This window comes from Pollicipes pollicipes, unplaced genomic scaffold (genome assembly GCF_011947565.3).
Source record: "Pollicipes pollicipes isolate AB1234 unplaced genomic scaffold, Ppol_2.1 Scaffold_6686;HRSCAF=7923_pilon_pilon_pilon, whole genome shotgun sequence".
In the NCBI taxonomy this organism is placed as follows: domain Eukaryota; kingdom Metazoa; phylum Arthropoda; class Thecostraca; order Pollicipedomorpha; family Pollicipedidae; genus Pollicipes; species Pollicipes pollicipes.
This window is the reverse complement of record NW_023596921.1, coordinates 41,616,503-41,638,743: the sequence shown is the minus strand read 5'-3', so window position 1 is coordinate 41,638,743 and position 22,241 is coordinate 41,616,503. Positions and strand designations below refer to the sequence as shown.

General features: G+C 54.3%; 1 protein-coding gene across 1 annotated transcript in view; it reads right to left on the bottom strand.

Moving 5' to 3' along the window:
• The window catches only part of LOC119107567 (potassium voltage-gated channel protein Shaker-like), an 83,656-nt gene extending 62,100 nt beyond the window's left edge, over positions 1 to 21,556 (bottom strand). The window contains 1 exon segment of the mRNA XM_037231056.1: positions 21,399 to 21,556. Coding sequence (XP_037086951.1) covers positions 21,399 to 21,472 — 74 coding nt within the window. The 5' untranslated portion in view covers positions 21,473 to 21,556.
• Between the last annotated feature and the right edge of the window lie 685 nt (positions 21,557 to 22,241).

The following is a 22,241-nucleotide window of genomic DNA, read 5'->3' as shown; positions in this document are numbered from 1 at the left end:
CACGCAGTCACGCGGAGCAAAAACCAAAGAAGTCTTCATCAAGCAAATACTACGGGGCTGAAGATCCGTACTCAGATGGACATGTGTCGCCCTTCGCCAAACTTTGCCATCATCCCCTTGCTTGGAAAGGGGATGTAGGATGTAGAAAGTCGAAGAAAAAAAAACAGAAGAAGAAAGGGGAATTTGATTTACGTGCAAATGGGATAGCTAATACGTTTTCTGCGCCGCCACTCCACCCGACAGATTTTGTAAAAACACACACCTCCTCAATCCACAAAACCACATCATATTCTCTAGCCAAACCACACCGTCTGCTTCTGCTGACAGAGACGGCCTTTCAGCGGTACGGTATGACGTAAACGTCGCTGCTGGAACAAACGGGATCTGAGGCCGGCACACAGCAAACAGAAGGCTTCAATCTAGGTAAAACTCTCGGCGTGGGAGCAAGACAACGCTGAGCTCCAGGTAAAACTCCCGGCGTGCGAGCAAGATAATGCTGAGTTGTAGGTAAAACTCCCGGCGTGGGAGCAAGACAATGCTGAGCTCTAGGTAAAAATCCCGGCGTGGGAGCAAGACAATGCTGAGCTCTAGGTAAAACTCTCGGCGTGGGAGCAAGACAATGCTGAGCTCTAGGCAAAACTCCCGGCGTGGGAGCAAGACAATGCTGAGCTCTAGGTAAAACTCTCGGCGTGGGAGCAAGACAATGCTGAGTTGTAGGTAAAACTCTCGGAGTGGGAGCAAGACAATGCTGAGCTCTATGTAAAACTCTCGGCGTGGGAGCAAGATAATGCTGAGTTGTAGGTAAAACTCTCGGAGTGGGAGCAAGACAATGCTGAGCTCTATGTAAAACTCTCGGCGTGGGAGCAAGATAATGCTGAGCTTATCCTCAGACTTCGCGCGTCGCTGGGTCTCATTCGCTGCTCCCTGAAAACTGGCGACGGTAATACAAACAGCATTTACCGATGGATTAAATGCTTTCACATGTCGCGATGAGCGAAATGTACGCGTTAATCAGGCGCTATAAATTGGAGTATTCTAGCGATGTAACATGGCTATCATCAGAGGTGTACTTTCGCAAGCCGAGTAGGTGGGGTCATTAGTGAAAATATGAAACGATCTGCCCTAAAGTACGCGAACAAATGGGTTTTCCCGGATTTCAGCCCGCCCTTTATTTCAAAATTGGGGGCCCCATATTGATTTATTTTCAAATTGAAGCCCCAACTGCATTGAAAATTACGTCTTTGGTTATCATTCAGATCAGCGCTTGGTTGTCTATCTAGTCATGAAATGCTGAAATCGTTTGTCAAACAAAATGGTATTTGAAACAAAGACTACGTCGTCTGTGGAACAAATGGTTCGAATTAAGGATGACCGTAACCGAAATGGCATTCGGTCTGAAACTTTGAGCAATCACAATAATTTTGTCTTCTGTTATATCAGGTCACGCAGAATCCAGCCATCAGATTGTAGCCCATAAAAGAGCATTACAACTGGGAACATAAATCAGTGCTTTCTGATCAGTTTCGTGCGCCTTTACATTATAACTTGAGCGCAGTCTCCGTCTAGAACTGGTCTGCAAACGAAGCTGATCGTATTAAATGACAAATAACTGATTCCAAGAAGTAAATTATTACGATACTCAATGGCTTAGGCATCAAACTTTATTGCACATATTCGTACAACTATCGAGTCTGACTCATCGTGTGTATTGGCTGTTTATTCTCAATTCTAACTTATTCCACACGTTGGCATCACACTTAAAACAGTCTTATCGACCACAAAACACGCGTTCAGCCTCGCCAGTGATTTGGCTGCCTGGATTAGAGTCCTTTCGACCAAAAATGATCATTTCATGGCCGTAGGATGAAGAAAGATGGTTAACAGTGGGATAGGCTTGCATGTGCCGGGAAAGGGGGGGGGGCAACCGCCAAGCTTAACCCGCGCATGTGCTCTTGATACCCGGTCGGGTCCCCTTTCCCACGGGGCCTCTCGGTCCACTCGTGACGGACGCATCCGGCCTGGCCCGGACAAGCGGGGCGTCGCGAGGATGTAGGATGAAGCAAGATAGAGGATGAGAGGCCCGGATGTCGCCATTGACTGCGAGCCAATCAGAGTAGCGCTGCCGCCACCCTCCAATCTACCAAGACGCGCGCCCAACTGCTGCCTCTCCCTCCCCCACAAACACACATCAAGCGCGGCCCTCAGGGGCTCGCTATCAGGCCCCTCGTGACGGCCGGGCTCAATACCGTCCCGCCACCCCCGACCTCGGGGAACCAGCATTGAGCGGCGAGGAGCGGACCGCTCCCGCGGCCAGCGGGACCAGGCCGGGGCGGCCACGCCGTCGTTCAACCGCCGCCCGACAGATGGCAGTTCAGACGGCCTGTCCGGGCGGGCACACTCCTGCCCTTGGTATTAAAAAGAAATGTTCCGAACTCGGACGTCAAAGGCCACCAAGAGTTTGCGTGAATCCGGCCCTGCATTTGCATGTGACCCAGCACCAAGATTAAACGATATCGTCGGACTCTTTTGAGCCTCCCACTCCTCGCTAGGAGTGGGAGGCGCAAGCAGCTAGGGGTGAGGTTATGGGGGATGAGGTCCACACTAGGAATGGGAGGCGGAAATGGCTCCATCTCTCGCAATGAGACCAGTGCATGGACGTGATGGCTGATATCCACAAGGAAGAGATAGCGCTTTTCCTGAGTCCAAACCGAGCATCAAGATTTTCATGTGCGTGCTATTCGCATAGTTCTTTAGCTGGTCAGTTGGTCACGCAGTACCATGAAATAATAGTGTACTGTTTATTAACCAAACAGCCATGGCGCCAGTCCCCAGGGGCAGCCTAGGCACTGAAACGGGATCTGGTCGTCCAGGAAGACGGATGGTTATGTCCCATGCATGTTTTTGTCGTCATATGCTCTCAAAATTATTGAACTCTCACGCGTGAAGTGTGTGTGGTGATGCCAAATCATTGGGCTTAAATTATCTACTTCTGGCCCAAACGCTGGCGGAATCTTGGTCATAGCCAAGAAGTTTAGCCAAAACCTTGGTTTGGGCTGAGTCAGGCATGCCTTAGTGCCCTTTTTGCCAAGCGGTAAGTTGGGGCTATAAGTGCGATAAAATGTGTCATGACGAACGAAGTTTTATCAGGATGTAAGGTAATGAAACAATCTTGAAAATATTATGAAACTGACTCTGTTCTTTGGTTAGACAGCGCCTGAAGCAATTCAATGGACGCGTCGCCGGCATAAACCACGTGTAAGGGCAAGACCATTTGCGTCGCGCACTTCATTACAGATGTAGTTGGGGTATGCCAGCCCTTGAGGCAAGTAGTATGATTGACAGACAGACCTTGAAAAGCACTGGCCGTCCTTGAACCCACGCTTCTTGTGTCAATTGACCCTCAGCCAGCTGGGGCCAATGCTGTACAGTCAAAAATGTGTCATCAACATTGATCGGATCATTAGCCAACATTGGCCAAATAGGCGGCTGAACGTAAAACGTTGACAGCTGTTACTCTAAAGCAAGTCCCTCGAGCCGTTCAATGATTTTAAGATGGGGAAAAAGTAAGAATGACTTGAGTTCAATCTTCAGGTATAAGTCGAACCAACGGCGCTAGTACAACGGCTTTGAGTAAAATATAACTGCACAGTTCTGCTCAGCACGCGGACGGCGGTCTGGTGACGTCATCACGTCATGCACCGCCGCGGACATAGACTGCGCGGCCGGCTCTTGAGCGCTGGGCTGCTCAGTCGGTTGCCTCCCTTTCTCTTCATAAGTCCACCTTATAATCCCCTCGCACGACAATCGACGTGTTTTCGTGGAGAACATCAAACGAGTTTTCCCACAAACTCAAAGTTATCTCATTTCGGAGCAATCTATTTCCCACTGCCATCTGTAGAAATCGTTCTGTTTTACATTAAGCGAAGAGACAATGGCTAAGGCGAAGCCAACGTGACGTCACGCTTCCATACGGCATTGACGGGGCCTGTAAAGAACGACCCGCCCCGCTCGTTTGTGCCTACTCAGAGCTTCGACCCGCCCTGCGTCATTTGTGGTTGGCTTTGAACGCCGCAGGGCACGAGTGGTGACTGGGGTTGATGGGAAAAATCGGTCACTGCTGGTTTGACGTTGTGACCTTGGTAGGAATGTGATGTTTGGGTCACTGCATGGTGGGTGGATGTCGTGCGTCTGGCGTCAGGTGGTGATGGAGTTGCCAGGTCCGCGGGGTTACTGCGGGATGGAGGTAGTGGTCAGGTACAGAGGAGTCGTGGTCACAGCGTGGGACGAGCTGAGATTCATTGTAGCATCACCGGGCCGATAGGGCTAAAAAACAATGGAATGCACACCAGTTAAGTCCAGTGCCAAAGCCTGTCTTGTTGCATGGGTGGGTGTTATCGAAAGTGCTGGTATTGAGATCAAGAGACCTTTTAGGCAACAAGTTGCCAAAAGCTACCGTAATGGCAATTAGTCGCTCTCATGAATGAGTATTGCTCGATTATCATGATAACTATTGACCGACCTACACCAATTCCGTATGCATTAGATTGCTTTTGCTGGTTTGCAAACGTCACAAGTAAAGTGGAACGAACCCTCCGCACCATAACGACATTCCATGTCCTGAATTAGAACCACCGTTGCCGGCCCTGGTCAGACCATCATTTTTCCGCCCCGATCAGTCATAACGATTTCAAACTCGGGGCCACTACACGTCCAGAACATGCACCGTCGGTGCAGCGCTATGCCTGTCACACGTGTCTGCCGACACAACTTCTGAATGTCTTCCAAAAGGTCGCCAAGCCTTATGAGCCAACTTGGCCGAGCTGCCACTCATGCCAATGACAGCGACCCCGTTGTAGCCGGGTCAGGTCGGGCGAACACGCCGCTAATCAGCGCCCACGCTCCGAGAACTGTACCGCCGAGTGGGGGCGCGATGTGGCGCACGCAGCTGGTGCGGTGGTGAAGAGGGTGATGGGCGTTGACGCTGCCTAACGCCCGCGATCTGACTTACCTGGAACAAGAGACAGGGCGTCAGCGGCGGGTCACGTCACACACCGAGTCATCCCGCGCCTCAGACTGTACGGTGTTTGATGTGCTGGTATGCTTTGCGGGACTGGCATATTTTTGTGATATGTTTTCGGGCAATCAGTGAGTTAGTCATCAGCTAATCTTGCCACTGAAAACTGCGGCTGGGCGTAACAAGCTCTTCGGAGAAGACGGTTTTGGAAAGTTTTGTCAGACAGATTCTGTTTGTTCTGGTGAAAGACAACACACTGGGGGTTTGGTTTGCATCATCACCACAGATAACCGCTCTAGAAATTTACAATGTTATGTGTGTGACGGAATGGCCGGATTATTTGAAAGTCACTGAAGACGATACGCAATGAAATACAGGGATGATATGACGATGATGATGTAGGGACGTCATGAACCCCATGACAGAAATGGACAGCAATGACCGTCACCGTCACCCCAATGACTTTCTAACCCCATCACCAAAACAAAGGCAAAGCGCACAACGATTATTGAAGAGCTTCGCATTCCCATCCAGCCTGCTTTGGGCGGTCATGAGTTCATCACTCCTGTAGCCGCAACACCCGTATTCATCCGCAATCACACACGTAGTCACTACGAACCTGGCTGACGTCATGCAATCATCATCTGTTTATCATCGCACACTATTACATGCACACATCAACTTCATAATAATTTTAAGCTGAAGGCTTTTAATCGTACTCCCCACTGCGCATGATCCAAGGCCAAGTTTCATCACAAAGTTCTGCTTTCTGCAGGCCTCAGATGACGAAGCGCCGAACTGACAGTTCATAGGAATGAGGACCGGAAAGGATGTCTCACGATCAAAACTGGACCGGGCATCTCCTTCTAAATCCGAGAATAAAACATCCGACGTCGACGTCGACATCCGACGACGTCGCTTTGATTCCTGACGACTCACCTACGACGAGGCCTCGTCAAACTTGGCGTTCTCTTGGCCAAAGAGTAAAGAACCTATCATCACAGCGATATCACTGTGCAGGTCGCCTTCCCTGCGGTGACCGCGCCTCCAACCGCGCCAAAGACAGACTACAGCTGGCCGAACTTAGCACATCAGCGCTGGCGCTGATGCCGGACTGGTCACTTCACGACTGCTCCAGCTGTCAAGGGGACCAGACGGAACACGGTGGCAAATCTCAGCGGTCGATTTCTGGGGGCCATATGTCACCATCATGGCGGTGACAGTCGAACACCGGGCCAGCCGAACAATGCTAGAACAGCACGTCGTCAAGTCGTGACGTCATCAATCCCGGGGCGATGGACCCCCTCGTTATCATCAACAGGTCCTGACGTGGTGGCTTCGTATATTTGCAAAACATTTGTAATTTCTGCTCGATGCCTTTCTTCCACCGCTAACCCCTGGTATAATAAAGGTCGGCTATTTTCATCTTCAGAATTCATAATGCCGATGACCCAGGGGCTTGAGCTTTAGAGATTCAAAAGGAGACGAGCGGGCAGAGCAGCGGACATGATCGCGAATGCGTGCATGACGTCATCATTCGGCAGTCGACAAACCTGCCGACCAGGCATCGTAGTCGCCATGACCAGTGCCATCGCAACGAGACGTCTTCAGTCGAGAGCCCGAGGTCCGGATTGGAGAGTCATGGGACGTCATTGTAGAAAGCAGTTTTCACGCTTGGTACATATGCCTCATTACGTAACCTTTGCATAACGGGGCCTTTGCGAGGTTCCAAATAACGATATGGGACGAGACATTAGTAATTGATGTTAAATTCGGCTATTTCAGTGTCTTGTTGCGCCAGATTTTAAGATTGAGGTTTGGAAAACGGGACAACTCTAGTCTTATTATAAAATATATGTACTCAAAGGGTTCGTCTAACAGCGAGACGCATGTCTGTCACAGGTTTCCGTTTGATTGTCATCTCAAGCGATTTTTTTTTTCTCTCTCTCTCTATCTCTCTCTCTCTCTCTCTCTCTCTCTCTCTCTCTCTTTCGCGAGTTTTCATATTTTGTTGAAAAGAGGTTCTATTTCTCTTCCAAACCTGCATTCATCTGCCCAGGAAGAGCGCGACGATGCATTAGTCAACAGCTCTAGTCTTGGAATGTATTGCACACTTGGCAATGAGCATGCCAGTACCTCGATCATGGAGAATCAAGTTCGAGGGTAATGTACGCGTAAGGAAGCCTACCCATCGTAGCTGTGCCGAGCTTGCGACTGCTTATGGCGACTGAAGCTGTCTTACTAAACTGCCTAATGCGGCCCGCCACAGCAAACAAAGCTGCTTATGCGGTGGAAGTCCGATGGAAGTCCCCGTCGCGTGTCGTCTGAAAGTCCAGACTCAAAGATGGAGATCGGATAAGTCCTCTGCACCTCAGCTGATGCCTCGCCGTATGTTTGATGCTAAGCTGCTTTGGGCACTCTCAGTACAGAAAGCATCCAAGTACCAAGCCGGCTACGGCGTTGCACCAAAAGGATGGTGTTGGCAACTCGTCTTTTAGTTAAATATCACTTTGAAAATAGTATTTTATTCAGCTTGTACCTTACGTTTGGTCAAGAGGTTTGCGACTAAATAATTCCGCGAAGTTTTGGCCCGGGTACTATTGGGGGTGTGGGGGGGGGGGGGAGGGGAGGGCGTTGTATACGCGTTAGGGGCGGTCTCGCTACCCAGAGTTGTAAGTCCACAGCGCCACCGTCGAAGACCACAAGTAAAGCTATCAGTATCACGTTCTTTCGTTACTTGTTCGGACTGTTCTTTCCGCAACACGCTAACTTCCTAAAACACTTTCGGCAGGTCCACTTCCTTTATACTCGCACACGCCGGTGACTGAGACCAACTTTGCCGCATTGAAGCATGTCCGTGGACAGTCAGGGCCGAGCAGCGTCACTCTCAGGCGACGAGGGGCCAGCGCGACGGGCAAATCCATCACGGTCGCGCCCCCACACTGCAACGTCTCACACAGCGCGAGGGCCGTCAGCTTCAGCCGAAGATCATTCGTCACCGTCCTCCCGCAGCCGCGTCGAATCAGGCGCGTCGGTTCGACGGCGGACCGGCGTCGACGCGATGCAACGGGCCGCCAGCCCGTTCTCCGCCGCCGGCTCCCCCTCCCCCCCCCCGCCCCGCCCGCGACGCGGCCAGAGACGCCAGGCACAGCAGCAGCTGCGTGGCGGTGTGTTCAGGCCGCCCCGGTCGGCGGAGAACACCCAACAAAGGCGACCAGACTGTGACAGGTGTGCGTCCCACACTGTCAACTGTGCCGGGCCGTTGCCGACACCTCGGCGGCGCAGAACGAGCGCGGCGGCGCCGAGGCGGACGTGGGAGGGGGGGGGGGGGGGCGGCGGGGAGTGGGGCTGAAGTCGAGCTCAGCTCGCGCAGCTCAAGCCCTGCGCAGGCCCACTGGCAGTGGGGCAGTGGCGGGGCACACTGGCTGGGTATAAGCTCCGTGCTCGCACCCTGGGTCATCGCGTGCCACTGGCGCCGAAGAGGCGCCGGGCCCGTGTTTCCGCGCCGAGGTACCGGAACACCCAGCTGCGGTGCGCCCCAATACAGCTCTTCGATTAGCCTGTCCCCAAATGTTTAAAGCGGCGTCAAATATTTATGGCGGCGTCGGCTGCGGGTGCCGCGCAGGGCTTAGCAGCTTTCCCCGGCGGTCAATACGGCTTTGAGTTATTGCCGATTGCAATGGACTCGGCACACTGGTGCTTGAGCGCGAAGAAATCCATGACTGTAGCTTGAAATTAAAAATTGATGAATGCGTGAACACACCTTTTCAATCTCCGTTTCTTAGTCGACAAGAATATCAAGCCAATGTATTTTAAGCGCATCATTGACAGTGCATCATTTAGCCAGTAACCAGCTCGCGACAGACGTTAGGCCCGCGGCTTATGCACGGCCTTCACTTCAGTCTAGTTCAGTACTCATAGAAACAGTTTCCTGTTCGAGTTTTACACGATGTTGAAAGATGTTTAGTTATACGAAATACGCAACGGCAATCCTTAAATACGAAATCCCACATTTCAGGATATTGGAACATGCATCAGATATGATGAAATAAGTTCACTTATAATAATTGGTGCACTCTTCAGCGGAAAAGAGTACTCTAGATAACACAATCCTTCTTTTCAGAAAACATGCTTCTCAATACGTCATTGTTTGATTAGGTCATCGTACCTTGGACAGTATTGATTGAGAGTCAATTGAGGACATGATGTCTGGAATTCGCTCTCGCGAACGCCAGATATGAGGCATTCGATAATTATATTTATCTTGGCCTTGATCGCCGCTTAGCGAATGGTATGACAGAATTTGAATGACGTTATGATGGCGTCGTGGATACATGGAAGACCTTGAAATAGTCTACCCAAACTAGTCTACATACCTCCGCGGGCGTGCAGGTCAAAAACTAGAGAGGTTTCTTTCCCTCCTTGCCCCTTTCCCTCCTCTCTTCAAGATGGCCACTTCAGCTCAAAACCCCACACCAATGTGGAACTCGACCACATTTCGGTCTTTGTTCATTAGCTATAGGGAATGACAGAAAACAGCACCGTCAGTCTGGTACGTAATTTGTTTTTATAGATACTTGACGAACCTATTAAAGCATCGATCGTGTCACGTGCGAGTCCGATGCCAGCGTGTCGCGCTTTAGGTGAACAATTATCTGCCTTTGCACTATCCGTATTCAACATTTGGTTGCACAAAAATTGGACAAAATCAGAAAGCTTCACACAATGGTGGTGCTCGTGTATTTATTCGGACGATGGGAACTTTTGGCAGGTGGCCAGGGGTAACGGTACTTAAATTCATTCTGAGGTTGCGTGACTGAACAAAACCATCCGAATAGAGCGGCCGCAATCGGCTTTCGCCTGCGTTCAGATTGGCGGCAGGCACCATTTACCAGCTACTAAAGCTCGGGACGGATGCCGGCCGGCTAAAACATCGCAACAGAGCATTCGCGGAACAGTCGAGTCAACACGTGAAAGCCATGATGATTTACGTGGGCTTATCGATTCTTCTTGGTTCAAATTGTTGGTAGTCAGGTGTAAATCATTTGAATGAAAACATGATAAATCAGGCTCAGGACATTGATGCAGGCACTAACCAATGCACATGCTCATTCACACAGGCTGTTCAATGCGGACACACGGTAGACGGAGCAAGGGACGATGACATGAACATGGCCAATAACACATCAGGACATGTCCGTTTCGATCGCACAGCTGGTTGGAGCGTCCGCCATGCGATTCACTCATACGGGGCGGCGAGGGCGCAGATAGACTGAGACGGGGGCTTGCTCTCTGTCTGTCCCCGACTGGGATGGGTCACTCGCTGTCTGTCCCTGACCGGGACGTATCGCTCGCTCGCTGTCTGTTCCTGCCTGGGATGGGTCGGTCGCTCTGTCCCTGGCTGGGACGGGTAGCTCGCTCGCTGTCTGTCCCTGACTGGGATGAGGTGCTCGCTCGCTGTCTGTCCCTGACGGGGACGGGTCGCTCGCTCGCTGTCTGCCCCTGACTTGAACGGGTCGGTTGTTGGCTGTCTATTCCTGACTGGGACGGGTGTGGGCGTGGACGAATGTTGCAGCTGGTGCAGCCTTAACCCCTAACAACTAACTAACATGGGATGTATGCAGCCGCACTGAAGACCAGGTGACGTCAGAGGGTGGGCAGACCGTGTCGAGCATTGGTGCACGTCAAGCTTTCGCCACAAAATTTTTCCTCTGGGCTGGAAATTCACGATCGGATGGTGAGGTTAAGGCTCAAGCAACAAAGGTGGCTACGCGTAAGTGTTGACCCCAGAAATGTAAACGACCAAAATGTTCTGACTAAATCTTCAAAAAGGTAAGAAAATACAACCCAGTGTGATAGGCACAGTGAAAAGATGGCTTCGGGTAGCGCAGCTTCTTATTTGTTTCACCATGCCTAATAGTTGGTCCAATGTCATAACCAGGAGACGTAAAACAAAATATATACAAAAGGACTCAAATTGATTCTTACCCATTCTAAAAACTTGGCGTCTCTAGCTCCTACTTTTTACATCTCGGCGGGTCAAACTGAACCGTCCCCGCGACAAGAGCGTATCGCATTAACGCCACCGCGCGGGAGCATGTTAAATTTTCAACCTCTTCCACTGCTTTTTTAATGCTTCCATTCTAGTCAGAAAGCTCAGCTCGCATGCCTTGAGCATGGGAAGCTTAGTTGGGGTAGAATTGTCATTTATCCGCATACGGAAATCGAATGACAGTCTGTTGAAGTCTTTCGACGAGAGGATAATGGTGACCAAGTTCATGACATTGTCCTGATGGGTTAAATTGCCATCATTCTGGTGAGCTTAGTTGCGCATGCACGCTTGGCTCTGTGAACCTGAAAGGGAATGCTCCACATTTGAAGGTATTGAAGCCAGCATTAGATATTAAATAAGCTTACTTGTAACTATTACTCTGCTATCGAGCGAAAAAAACTACTCTGAACGACGTAGTTTCTCTGTTTAGTACATATGCTCCTCAACAGGTCAAATTGTCAGCGGTCATGGCGTCACTTACAAGTAAAGTGCAACGAATATCACCTACTGTGTTCTCTAAGTTTATGAATAGTAGACTAGGTAACCTCTCCTGTGTCTGCGAATTTGGGAGCCGTTTTAAAGACATGTGTAGCGAAGACGACGCGAACGATCTTTTGTCTAATTACCTATTTAAAAAATAGAACAGGCATTGCTTCCAAAAGTATAAATATAATAAATAACGAACATCAACGAGTCGATGCTTAACCTGATTGGAACCCAAAAACAAACAACTGAGAACCTGCGAAGGCTTTCACTTCTCCAGCTTTAAACAAAACGCGTCTGAGAGCAGTACGCTGTAAAAGATCACATATATTTGTCGGACTCACTACGGAGCCTGCAAACCTTCCGATTGCCATGTAAGGCATGATCTATCTCCCAACACACCATCTCAGAAGACCAGGGTCAACGCTACTTCTTCCCTCCCCAAGACAAATTACAGCAACAACCTGAAAGCCACCATGACGGGCCACCGGTGTATCCGGCGCCCGCCGCCGCCAGTGGCCTGGGTGCGCCGGCCGTGCCGCCTCCGCCCACAGCCGGGCGTGACCTCTCCCGGGTCACGGTGGTCCCGCCGGTAACGGCGGCCGCCGGTGCTGCGCACACCCGAGAGCATGCATCTTTGATGGCGGAGTGGGCGCTGGCATCGGCGGCGGCGGGCGCCGGGGCGTCTCTTGTCCCGTCGGCGAGGCGATGCGGCACGCGACCGGGGGTGCGCCGTCCAGGAGGTCACCGCCCGCAGCTGCGGGGCGGGCCAAAGGAGCCGTGGCGGCGCCGGCGACGCGCTGCCGGAGCGGGGAACAGTGATGTCGCGCCCGCCGCCGGCAGCAAAGCAACAATGCCGTCTGTGTCGGCTCATGCATGATGTAGGCCTCGCGCCCGGGAGTCGATAGAGCAAACGCCACGCCATCCGCGGGGCCAGGCCGCGGCGGTGCGCCGGCCGCGGCCGGGCTCGGGCTCGGGGGCCGGCGGGGGTTGTCTGGGCCGAGCCGTCAGCGTGCGCGCCGTGTTGCGCTGAGCCGAGCGGCCGCTGCTGCCAGCGCCGTTTGATTATATAAATAACGGCTTCTCGAGGAGTGGCCCGCCGGCCAAGTTTGCGTCCGTCGACGGAGACGGACGAGCGCCGCGGCCGCAGTCGCTGCCGGCCGACAACACCCAGCAACTGTCGCGACAGTGACTAATCGCCACCGGCACGGCCCGTCGACGGCTCGTAGACGCCGGCGCGCGACCGAGGCGGCCGCCGGCCGGCTATGAGCGGCGAGTGTCGCCTGGTGCCGCTCTGACACGCATCGATCTCGCCCGGACGGCATCGTGGCTTCCGCGACCCGCGCTCGCCTCCGGGGAAATGCGGCAAAACACCCGACAGCCGCAAGGTCGCGGCGCTGTTTTCTATTTCTAAGCCAGCCGCCGTATCGTGGTGCCAGTCACCCGGTTGTTGCGCCCGAGGAATGCGAGGATTGCCAGGGTTGAGCCCTGAGCCAACTGCAGGCTGCATTACCCAGAGAGGCGGCAGACCCCGGTCCGGTCAAGCTGCCGCCGACCTAAGCCGTAGGCGACGCATGCCAGCCGTGTGCCGCCACTCCAGAGCGACTTGTCACAGACGGGCGCATTTCCGTCCTGTCGGGCTTCTCCGGAGGTAGAAGCCGTATCAAGCGTGCGCTTTTCAGCCCGACCGTAAACCACTTCGGGTGCCGCACCTACGGTGTACGTATTCCGGCCACCCGGGCCGCTGCCGGGAGGGGGGGGGGGGCGTGTTTGGGCCGACGGCCCGGAGTCGGTCGTACTCGGCGCTGGCAAGCCGACCTGATGCCGGCGTCGGCCGCTGATGCCGGCCGACAGGCCCCGTCTCGCCGCCGGCGCGATCCGTCTGAGTGCCGGCGGACGAACCAGACGCTCCCCCCCCCCCCGAGCTCGGAGGACAGAGCAGACGAGGCCGCCCCCCCCCCTCCCCCGGGCCGGCGGACGGACCAGACGAGGCCCCCCCCGCGATCCGGTAGACGGACCAGAAGCGGTCGGCCGCTTCGCTCCGTTCCCTTCGGAGCCGCACTGACAGAGCTGAGTTCGTCACGTTGGCGTGGGGCACAACCCTGCGGCGGCATCGTTCTAAACCGGTGCTCACAGAATCGGTGAGTTCCGATTTGTACCACCATGTTCACAAAGTTTCGTCGGAGCCCGCAGTTTGTGAAACAAAAACAGCCGTGGTGAGACATTTTACAGCTTTTTCAAAATTAGAACAAAACTTCTCTTTACTTCAAACTTCAAAACTTCAAAATTAGAACAAAGAGACTCGAACTGACACTGACTTTCAAATGATGGCACCTTAAACATCACCAGCGAGGGCGCGCTGCATTCACCGACTGGCCGACCGGAAGCCAATTTCCGTTCCGGGTCCTAGGCCAGCCCATTCCCACCATGCCATGCCTGCACCGCAGACCGTCACTGGCCGAGCGGCCGAGGCGGTGGGCCGCGCGACCTCCGGCTGTCACGCAGTCCATGGCAGCCTACGGACGGGAGACCCTCCGCGCCACGCTCCACTCTTTCCTCGCACCCAGAAGTGACCTCGAACGGGGCAGCCGGGCGGCGGTGCGGCCCGAGCCGGCGGTGGAGTCTGAGCCGGCCGCGGTCGGCAAGTGCCGTCGCACACAGTGGGCCGTGTGGGGGCCGCCGAAACGGTCAAGGTCACACAGTGGGTACAACGCGTGGAAGTAGGTCGTCGGTCAGCCCGTGGTGAAGCAGGGTGGTTATCGAAGGTCACGCCATTGGTGGGCGGACAGCGAGGTTAGTGGAGCCTCAGCAGAGCAAAGAAGCGAGTCGTTTCCGCATGCAGGATCTTCTTAATGAGTGATCGATATTGTATTGTATTGGTGGCTTATTTGCTGCGGTTTAGATTGACTCTCATCTCTGCGGTGTAGATTAACTCCCATCTCTGCGGTTTAGATTGACTCCCATCTCTGCGATTTAGATTGACTCCCGTCCCTGCGGTGTAGATTGGCTCCCACCACCGTGATGTACGTGATAGGGCCTAGATCCTAATGACTTGGGGGTATTGAAGGGCATGTCCGCCCTCCCCCGTGATGGACTCTGACGTTTGGTGCTTTTACCGCTTGATTAATGAACGCCGAAATAAGTTCAGCCAAACTACCGTCACAGATCATTGCCGGCGTCCTAAATATCTCCTCACTTACCGGTTAGGAAATCAAACAGCAAAACCAATAGATCTCTTCGTGTTTACCCGGGCTAACAAACACTGCAGGAGCACTGAATCACGTGCTTGTTCGCGTCGGTCTCCACTACGGCTCAGACGAAGCGCTCAGCGGCCCGACGCTGGCCCTGCACCAGCTGTAGCAGGGCCAGCGCCGGTCGGTCGGCCCCGAACACGTCCTTGTCCGGCCGCCGGTCGTTCCGAACACGTCCTTGTTCGCCCGTTCGTCGGCCCGAACACGTTCTTGTTCGGCCGCCGGTCGGCCCGAGCACGTCCTTGTTCCGCTGCCGATTTGCCGGCACCACCGCTGGAAGCGAACCAGCTGCGACGCGGTCATACCTCGTGGTGCCAGTCGCACCCAGCGGCGCTCATGGTAAACAAACACCGTTACCGACCCCGACAGCCTCCGATGGCAGCCAGCCCGGTCCGCCCGTGCGGGGTACGTCACGGTCCGCGGGCTACATAAGCAGGTGTGGGGGTATCGTGTCATCGGACTGTGCCTCGGACATCACACAAGCCAGCGCCTCTGAGAGGTGCAGAAGGACTGAGCACGAGCCGATGGATACAGCGAGACGCTAACACCCCTCAAACTCCTCCAACCGTGACCACGCTGCGGGCTGCCCCATGCCGACGGCCCGCCGGGACCCGCCTGTGGCCTGCGGGGCGACACACGGGCGAGGGGCGCCGCTGACCAGGGCAGGGCCCGGCTAAGACGCCGGCTGGACGGACCGCGGCGCCGGCGAGCGGCGGGCCAGGCGCAACGCCGCGGGGTTTACAGCCCGGCATCCGGACACCATCGATCCCGAGCTCCAACGTCGACGTCAAATCGGGTCACGGCAAACCCTGCGGCGATCCTTGCTAAGTGGGGACCGGGGCGCTGACTAACGATTTGCAGGTCGAAAGCAAACGCACACTGGTGGGCTGAGGACACTGGGTGTGACCACGAGCAGAAGAAGGATGACCCACACGGAGAGAACGAGTATTTTCACGAGACTTGTTACAAACAGCTTAGCGCGAACCTTCACGCATGGAGTCACCGGCAGACAAAAGCAGGCACGCAACTTACAGTTATTAAGCTACTAAGCCACTGATGCTAATCGTGCCGGTAATTAGCGAAGTTAACTGACAGCATGACAACGTTATAACACCCGAGGTAGGGCCTAGTTGGCCGGTCTGTGCTGGAAGTGGGTCAGAACTTGAGACAATTTAACACGGTATTCTCGAAATAGTTCGCTACGCGGAGAATTCCTGGATCGTCTGCGGACATAAGCAGAGAAGACTGATTGCGATGCGAAATGTGGTGCAAGCTGGTCCATCAGATTATTTCCGTCTGAGTAGGTGTTCATTACACTCAGTGCAGTACTTTGTCAGAAAACTGCGCGCCAACACGCTCCGTGCCCGTATTCTGGCGTGCGGACGGCTGTTGGCTTCGAGCTGGACCAACAGACGGTGCGACTGCTCCAGTCCAGCGAACAGACCATGCGACTGATACGGTACAGCGTGCGGGCAGTGCGTCTGGTGCAGATGCGTCTGGGGAATGATACGGGCAGGAACAGCCTGGCAAAGGTAGCGTCAGGTCAGCACCGTGTGCCTCAAGGAAGGTTTCACAGAGAACGTGTGCAAGACAGGACCAGGTCCTGATCAGGCCTGACCAGGAGAAGAGGCGAGTCAAAGCTGTGAATCAGGGTGAGATCTGAAGAAGCGAGAAGACAATGCAGGCTATCGATCAGACCAAACTTGACAGAAGACAGGGCCCACTCAGTTCCGCGGATCACTGCAAATCCTACGGGGCAGAGGGGACAGCAGTCGCGTCTAAGGAGCTGCCACCGGGGAGAGGTTAGGGCTGACGAGCGGTGACGGCCGGGAGGACAAGCTCTGTTTAATCGCAGCGCGGCTATCTACGGTGGGGGGGGGGGGGGGGAGGGCAGGTTACAAGCCGGTGCGGCCAACCCCATGACGGACTCAGCATGGTTTTGTCCGTTCAAATAAGAATAGATCAGTGTTCGGCCGTGAAATGTTTCCCATCAATGCATCTTGCATAGGGTCTGTAAACGATTGTGCGTATCGCGTATGTATTGACTAAAACTGCTGCTTCCGTTATTCGGCTTTAGTCTATGGATAAACCTCACGCTTTGAATAAGCGGTACACAGATACAACTACAGTACTTCGAGCTTCACTTCATCACATTATGTTTTGTCACGCATTATCCGTTGTATTGTAAAGCAGCACGCGTGTCTTCAGCAACCCACCCAAGGCAAAGGTAAGCGTCAAATTTTGCATGAAAGCTCGACCAGCCCAGCGATATGAGCTTCGCGATCAAGTCATGCCGGATGCAAGAAACTACCGTCTCAAGCTTCTGTTTAGAGCCAGGTTAAATTGAAAGTGAGAATAACACATGACATCGGTCGCAGCGGTGGTTCCGTAATTTCTGCCGATCAAACCTTACAAGCCAGATGAAACAGGAGCTGCAGGCCTTCTGTTGACTATAAAGCCTCCCTCTCATTCCCACCACCCCAGGAGCGGCGTCATACCACAGAGACTGGACAGGAGCGTGGCTGGGGGACCACCCATTCTCTCCCGCCCACCAGCATGAGAGACGCACCACACATGATGTTCACACCCACCAGGGACAACGAGTCACTGCTTATGATGCGATGTCCACACGCACCAGGGACAACGAGTCACTGCTTATGATGCGATGTCCACACGCACCAGGGACAACGAGTCACTGCTTATGATGCGTTGGTGCCTTATTGTATGTCCCCGGTTCACACAATAGAGCCGGTGGCATATTTTTCACACAAAAAATATTCCGAATGGTTTGCATGGGTGACTGGGTTCAGAGTACCTGCTAAGCACAGCTTGTTGCGAACACCGTGAACCCACCACCTACGTCGCACCGCCCAGTTCAACGGATAAATTTGCCTCCGTCCTTGCGCAAGACAGGAATGCGGAGGGTTTTACGTGCCGCACAATGCTGAGACACGGCCGCCCCGGGCCAGGGTTGACACTCGTTTGCCAGTTTGCCATTTTGATTGCAGTAACAAAGACTTAAACACTCGCGAACTCTCGCGCACAACACAGAGGCACGAAGTCGTCAAAGTCATTCGTTTATCTGAACGGAGACTAACGCACTTCTCTTGGTGCTCTCTGCCACGTAAGGGCGGGAGGAATGCCACACGCAAGCGCGCGCTAGTCCCAAGATAATCGATTTACGCAACCAGATTGTCTTCTACGGGGAGATATTTCCAAACTGTACGGAGCCGGCCGTATATCAAAGAAGGCTGAGTCAGACGGCCGGCCTACCAACGGAGGCTGAGGCCAGCCTGGGCTAAATTTAGGCAGTGCATTTCAGTGCTGCGATAGTCCAGCCCGTGACCAACGACAGATGATTGGTTTAATTGGCAGCACTCGTTAAACCAAACAGCTCACCGAGAGCTGCATCAGAAGACCACATGGAAAGCTACATGGCAAATGGGTCCAACTCCATAACACTGTTCGCCGCGACAGACCAAACAAACATGGTGACAGTCCATGGAGCGACTCCCGGGGCAACGAAAATACTCACAGCGATGGGCAGATATCGACGTTCACGTTGAGCGACTGGCAATACAATGAGGAGGGTCCCTTTTATCAATAAGCATGCTGTGCGCAGCGCTAAGGCAAGCGCGTCCCAGCTACAGAAATGCAAATATTTCAGCAGCAGAAAGGCGCAGGGTCTTCGCGAGGCTTGCTACACAGAACTCCCACGGCGCTGTAACGTTGACCATGATAACAGATATCAGCCATGAGTGATAAATTTGCCATGGTGATTGCAGCAATAAAACCTAGCAATACAGCTGGGCCATGTGGAACATTTAGTATCATTTCGGCCCTCGCGCGCCGCGGCCAGGCCAAACGTCCCAGACCGGCTCTGGGTGGCGGCTTTGGGTCGGATCGATCCCGGGATGGAGCCCTGGCGCTCGCCGGCCGCCTTCCGCTGGCGATTTCCGCTCGAGTGACCCGGTGTGGCCGGCACTTGGCCACGTCTGGGCCCTCACAGCGCTGTTTCGGCTGACCCGGCGCCTGTTCGACGGAGCAAGAGGCCGGAATGCACTTCATACGTGAGTGAGAACCGTGCCTATGTCGGCCCGACCCCGGCTAATCTGGGGCGTGGTTCCGCCCGAGCCTGTGAGTTGCTGGCTGAGCCCGACTCCTAATTCGGCTCGAGCGGGCCCCATCACGACGCTGGCGCAGGGCGGCAGAGCTCTGACCAGGACGGGAGCTGGCCTGGTAGCTCTGCTGAACTCGACAGCTGGTGTTCATCTCCAAGCAGATACGAAGCAGCGGTAGTTGCACCCTGATAGCCCAAACTTCACTATCGGTACATTTTGTCGCGGCGGTTATCAAAGATAGATTTATCAGAGTGAAAAATCACGCCGTGGTTCAGGAGGGTAAGAGCACCAGGAATAACAACAGCACCAGATGAAGCTTGTGATGTTGCGTTGAGCGTGACAAAAAGGCGTTATATCTTTTCAGCGTATGTACCTATTCTTGGCCATTCATGCCAGGACTTGACGAGAAAGGCCTTCGTGGAAACCTAAAAAAGGGCTTTTGCAATAACCCGCCACCAGCAGGAGGTGACATCCAAAACCTAAAACAATGACGGATCCAACTCGTTGCAGTTTTGCGGGTTGTTTTGTACCGAATTAAGTTAACCTGAATATGTGTGGCCTTCATGGAAAAATGTCCCTTCCGAAGTTCTTTGAAGTGTTTGGTATTTTCTTCTGGGGCACGACAGTAAAGGCCCTAATGCCGCGTTAGTTGTTCGTCAGTCCTAGCTGTTTCGCGAATCTGGACAACACTGAGGCGTCAATCGTATTGATCCATTCACCACGAATGCGGCAGTAAATCGGCGGTCCGTGAAAGCAAGTTTGCTTTCTAACAGTCGCCACTTAAGGGGAAATGATCCATTAAGACCGGCATAAATAGAGGGGTATATTGAGCAACACCAAATGTTGTTTACTACTCAACATGCACGCGCATATACCGTAGCCGCAAGTGAATGACGCTTGTATCCGACGACAAAGTCATGGGAGCTCTGGGTGGCCAACTTTCGTGTGTGTGGGCATTTGATATATATATATATATATATATATATATATATATATATATATAGGTATATACACACATATACATTTTTTACATACAATATATATATATATATATATATATATATATATATATATATATACATGCACACAAATATTTATATACACACACATATATGTATGTATAGGTATATACACATACACATTTTTATACGTACACATATGTACATATACATACATATGAATATATATATATATATATATATATATATATATATATATATATATATATATATATATATATATATATTCATGCGCCCAGAATGTAATTTAACAAGTGTTTGGCTGGCCTGAGCTCCCTGTGCAGCCTCATGACATAAAAACAAAGTTTGATAGCACGCAGCGCACACAGCTTGCAGCAGCCCCAGATGTTCAAAGCATCCGGCCATCTCTCAGAGACATCAGCCCGTCATGATGGAAAACAGTGCGCCCGCGCCCCCTCCCCCCTTGCCGTCAGTCGTGCGCGCTTGGCGCAGAAGACCATCTGCACGAGCGCCATGTCGGTCGAGCCCGGCGGCTGCTGCGGCTGCGGCCAGGAAGCGCGCCGTTTGGCAGCGCGTGCCGCTAGGCTGCGACGGCGGCGGCGGCGGCGGCTGGCTGATTCATTAGCTGGCCGAGTGCGGCGGGGTCAGCTCAGTGACGCTGGCCGAGTGACGCTCAGCCAGCGGACTCTCGTCCATGTTTGATGCCCGGAGATGGAGCGATCGGCGCCTCGCCGCAGCACGGGGCCTCAGGGGTCCCGGGCGTTCGCTCTCGTGGACGGCTCGAGGCCACATCACGCGCGCGTTTCGGCCAGAGGAATGCTTCGGGAAATGCCGGGCACGTAAGGGGCGCGCTGGGTGTGGGCGAATTTTAAGTGAAGAATAAGGCATTTTCGGGACACCTGAGATGTCTATTCTAAGAAAGTGTGAAGGGAAAACAGAGTGAGATATTGCAGCGAAACGACAGAAGACATCGGCGCTGGTATGTGCCTTTTAGTCTGCCACGCAGTAACGCCTATCCAGACTGCCACGCCTGACGCGTATCCACCACACCAGACGCCTATCCAGCATCATCTACAAACTCACGCCCCAGCTGTGACGGAGATCATAAGATGAGCAGAAGAGTACACACTTCGACTTAATCCAGTTCATACACAAACTCAAACTGGTAGCGTCGCGGACGGGTAGCGGTGGCCTTCCACACCCCGGCCGGGGCGCCACGGCTTAAGGTGGGCCGCCCTGGCCGGTCCGGAGCCTCGCTGGGCTGGCCGGAACCAACGCCAGTCATCTCTGCCCACTTCGCGGAGCTCGCAGCGAACATAGCGACAGTGTGCAGCCGTTCAGCTACCGCGGGCAACATCAGCTTCCATCACCGGCACGTCGTCGGCCGTTGCGCCGTGAGCTATTCAAGGGACAGGGCTCAAAGCAGCGATGTTGCCGCGAGGTGGCTGGTGGCAGCGCGCCGGCGGGCTGCCGACGGAGTCGTGCCGCGTTACTCACGAGTGATCCAGGAACCGTCCAGGCCGCTGGGTGCCGTCCGGGTCACCCAGGTTGCACATGGCGATGGTCGCCATGGTCGGGCCGCCCCGCACGGGCGCCCGCCTCCGCCGTCACCGCGCTCACCGCCGCCGATGCCGTCACGGCGTCACCGCGCGTCCGCCACCACTGCCGGCCACTCACGACGCCGCTGCTTCGGCCAGCTTGCACCCACTGACCGGGCCCGTCATCGAAACCCGTGCACGAGTGGCGCGCCTATTACCGGCCGGCCGAACGGCGGCCCATCGAGCTGGCCGCGCTCGGCACCGCGGCGCCCCCGCCAGATGGTCGCCGCACCTGTGTCGGCTGCCGAGGGGCGCTCGCCATGTGCCGCTGGCGGCCGCTCACTCGCGGGCCGCCCGGACGCGGATTGGGCGGGCGGCCCGGCCGCCGCCGCCGCCGCCGCCGCCGCCGCCGCCGCCCGCCGTGCGCAGACGGGCGTGCGTCAGCGCCGCAGCCGCCGCCGCCGCCGCCGCCGCTGCACGAACGTGCACATCGGCTTGGGAGGGGCGGAGGTTCACTGAGGCGGCGGTGTCGGTGTCGGCGGTGTTCAGGGGCGGTTCACTGAGGCGGCGGTGTCGGACGTCACGGCAGGTGGCGTCCGGGTCGGACGCGGACAGTGTCACCCGGCGAAGGGGCGGAGGTGCGCGCTGAGGGCAGCGTCGTGCGCGCTGAGGGCAGCGTCACCCGGCGAAGGGGCGGAGGTGCGCGCTGAGGGCATTTCGATAAGGGCGGCTGAGGTACTTGTGTAGCCTCCGGAAAAAATATGGGGAAAAGCGCAACCTCGGATGAGGATGGAGGGACCTA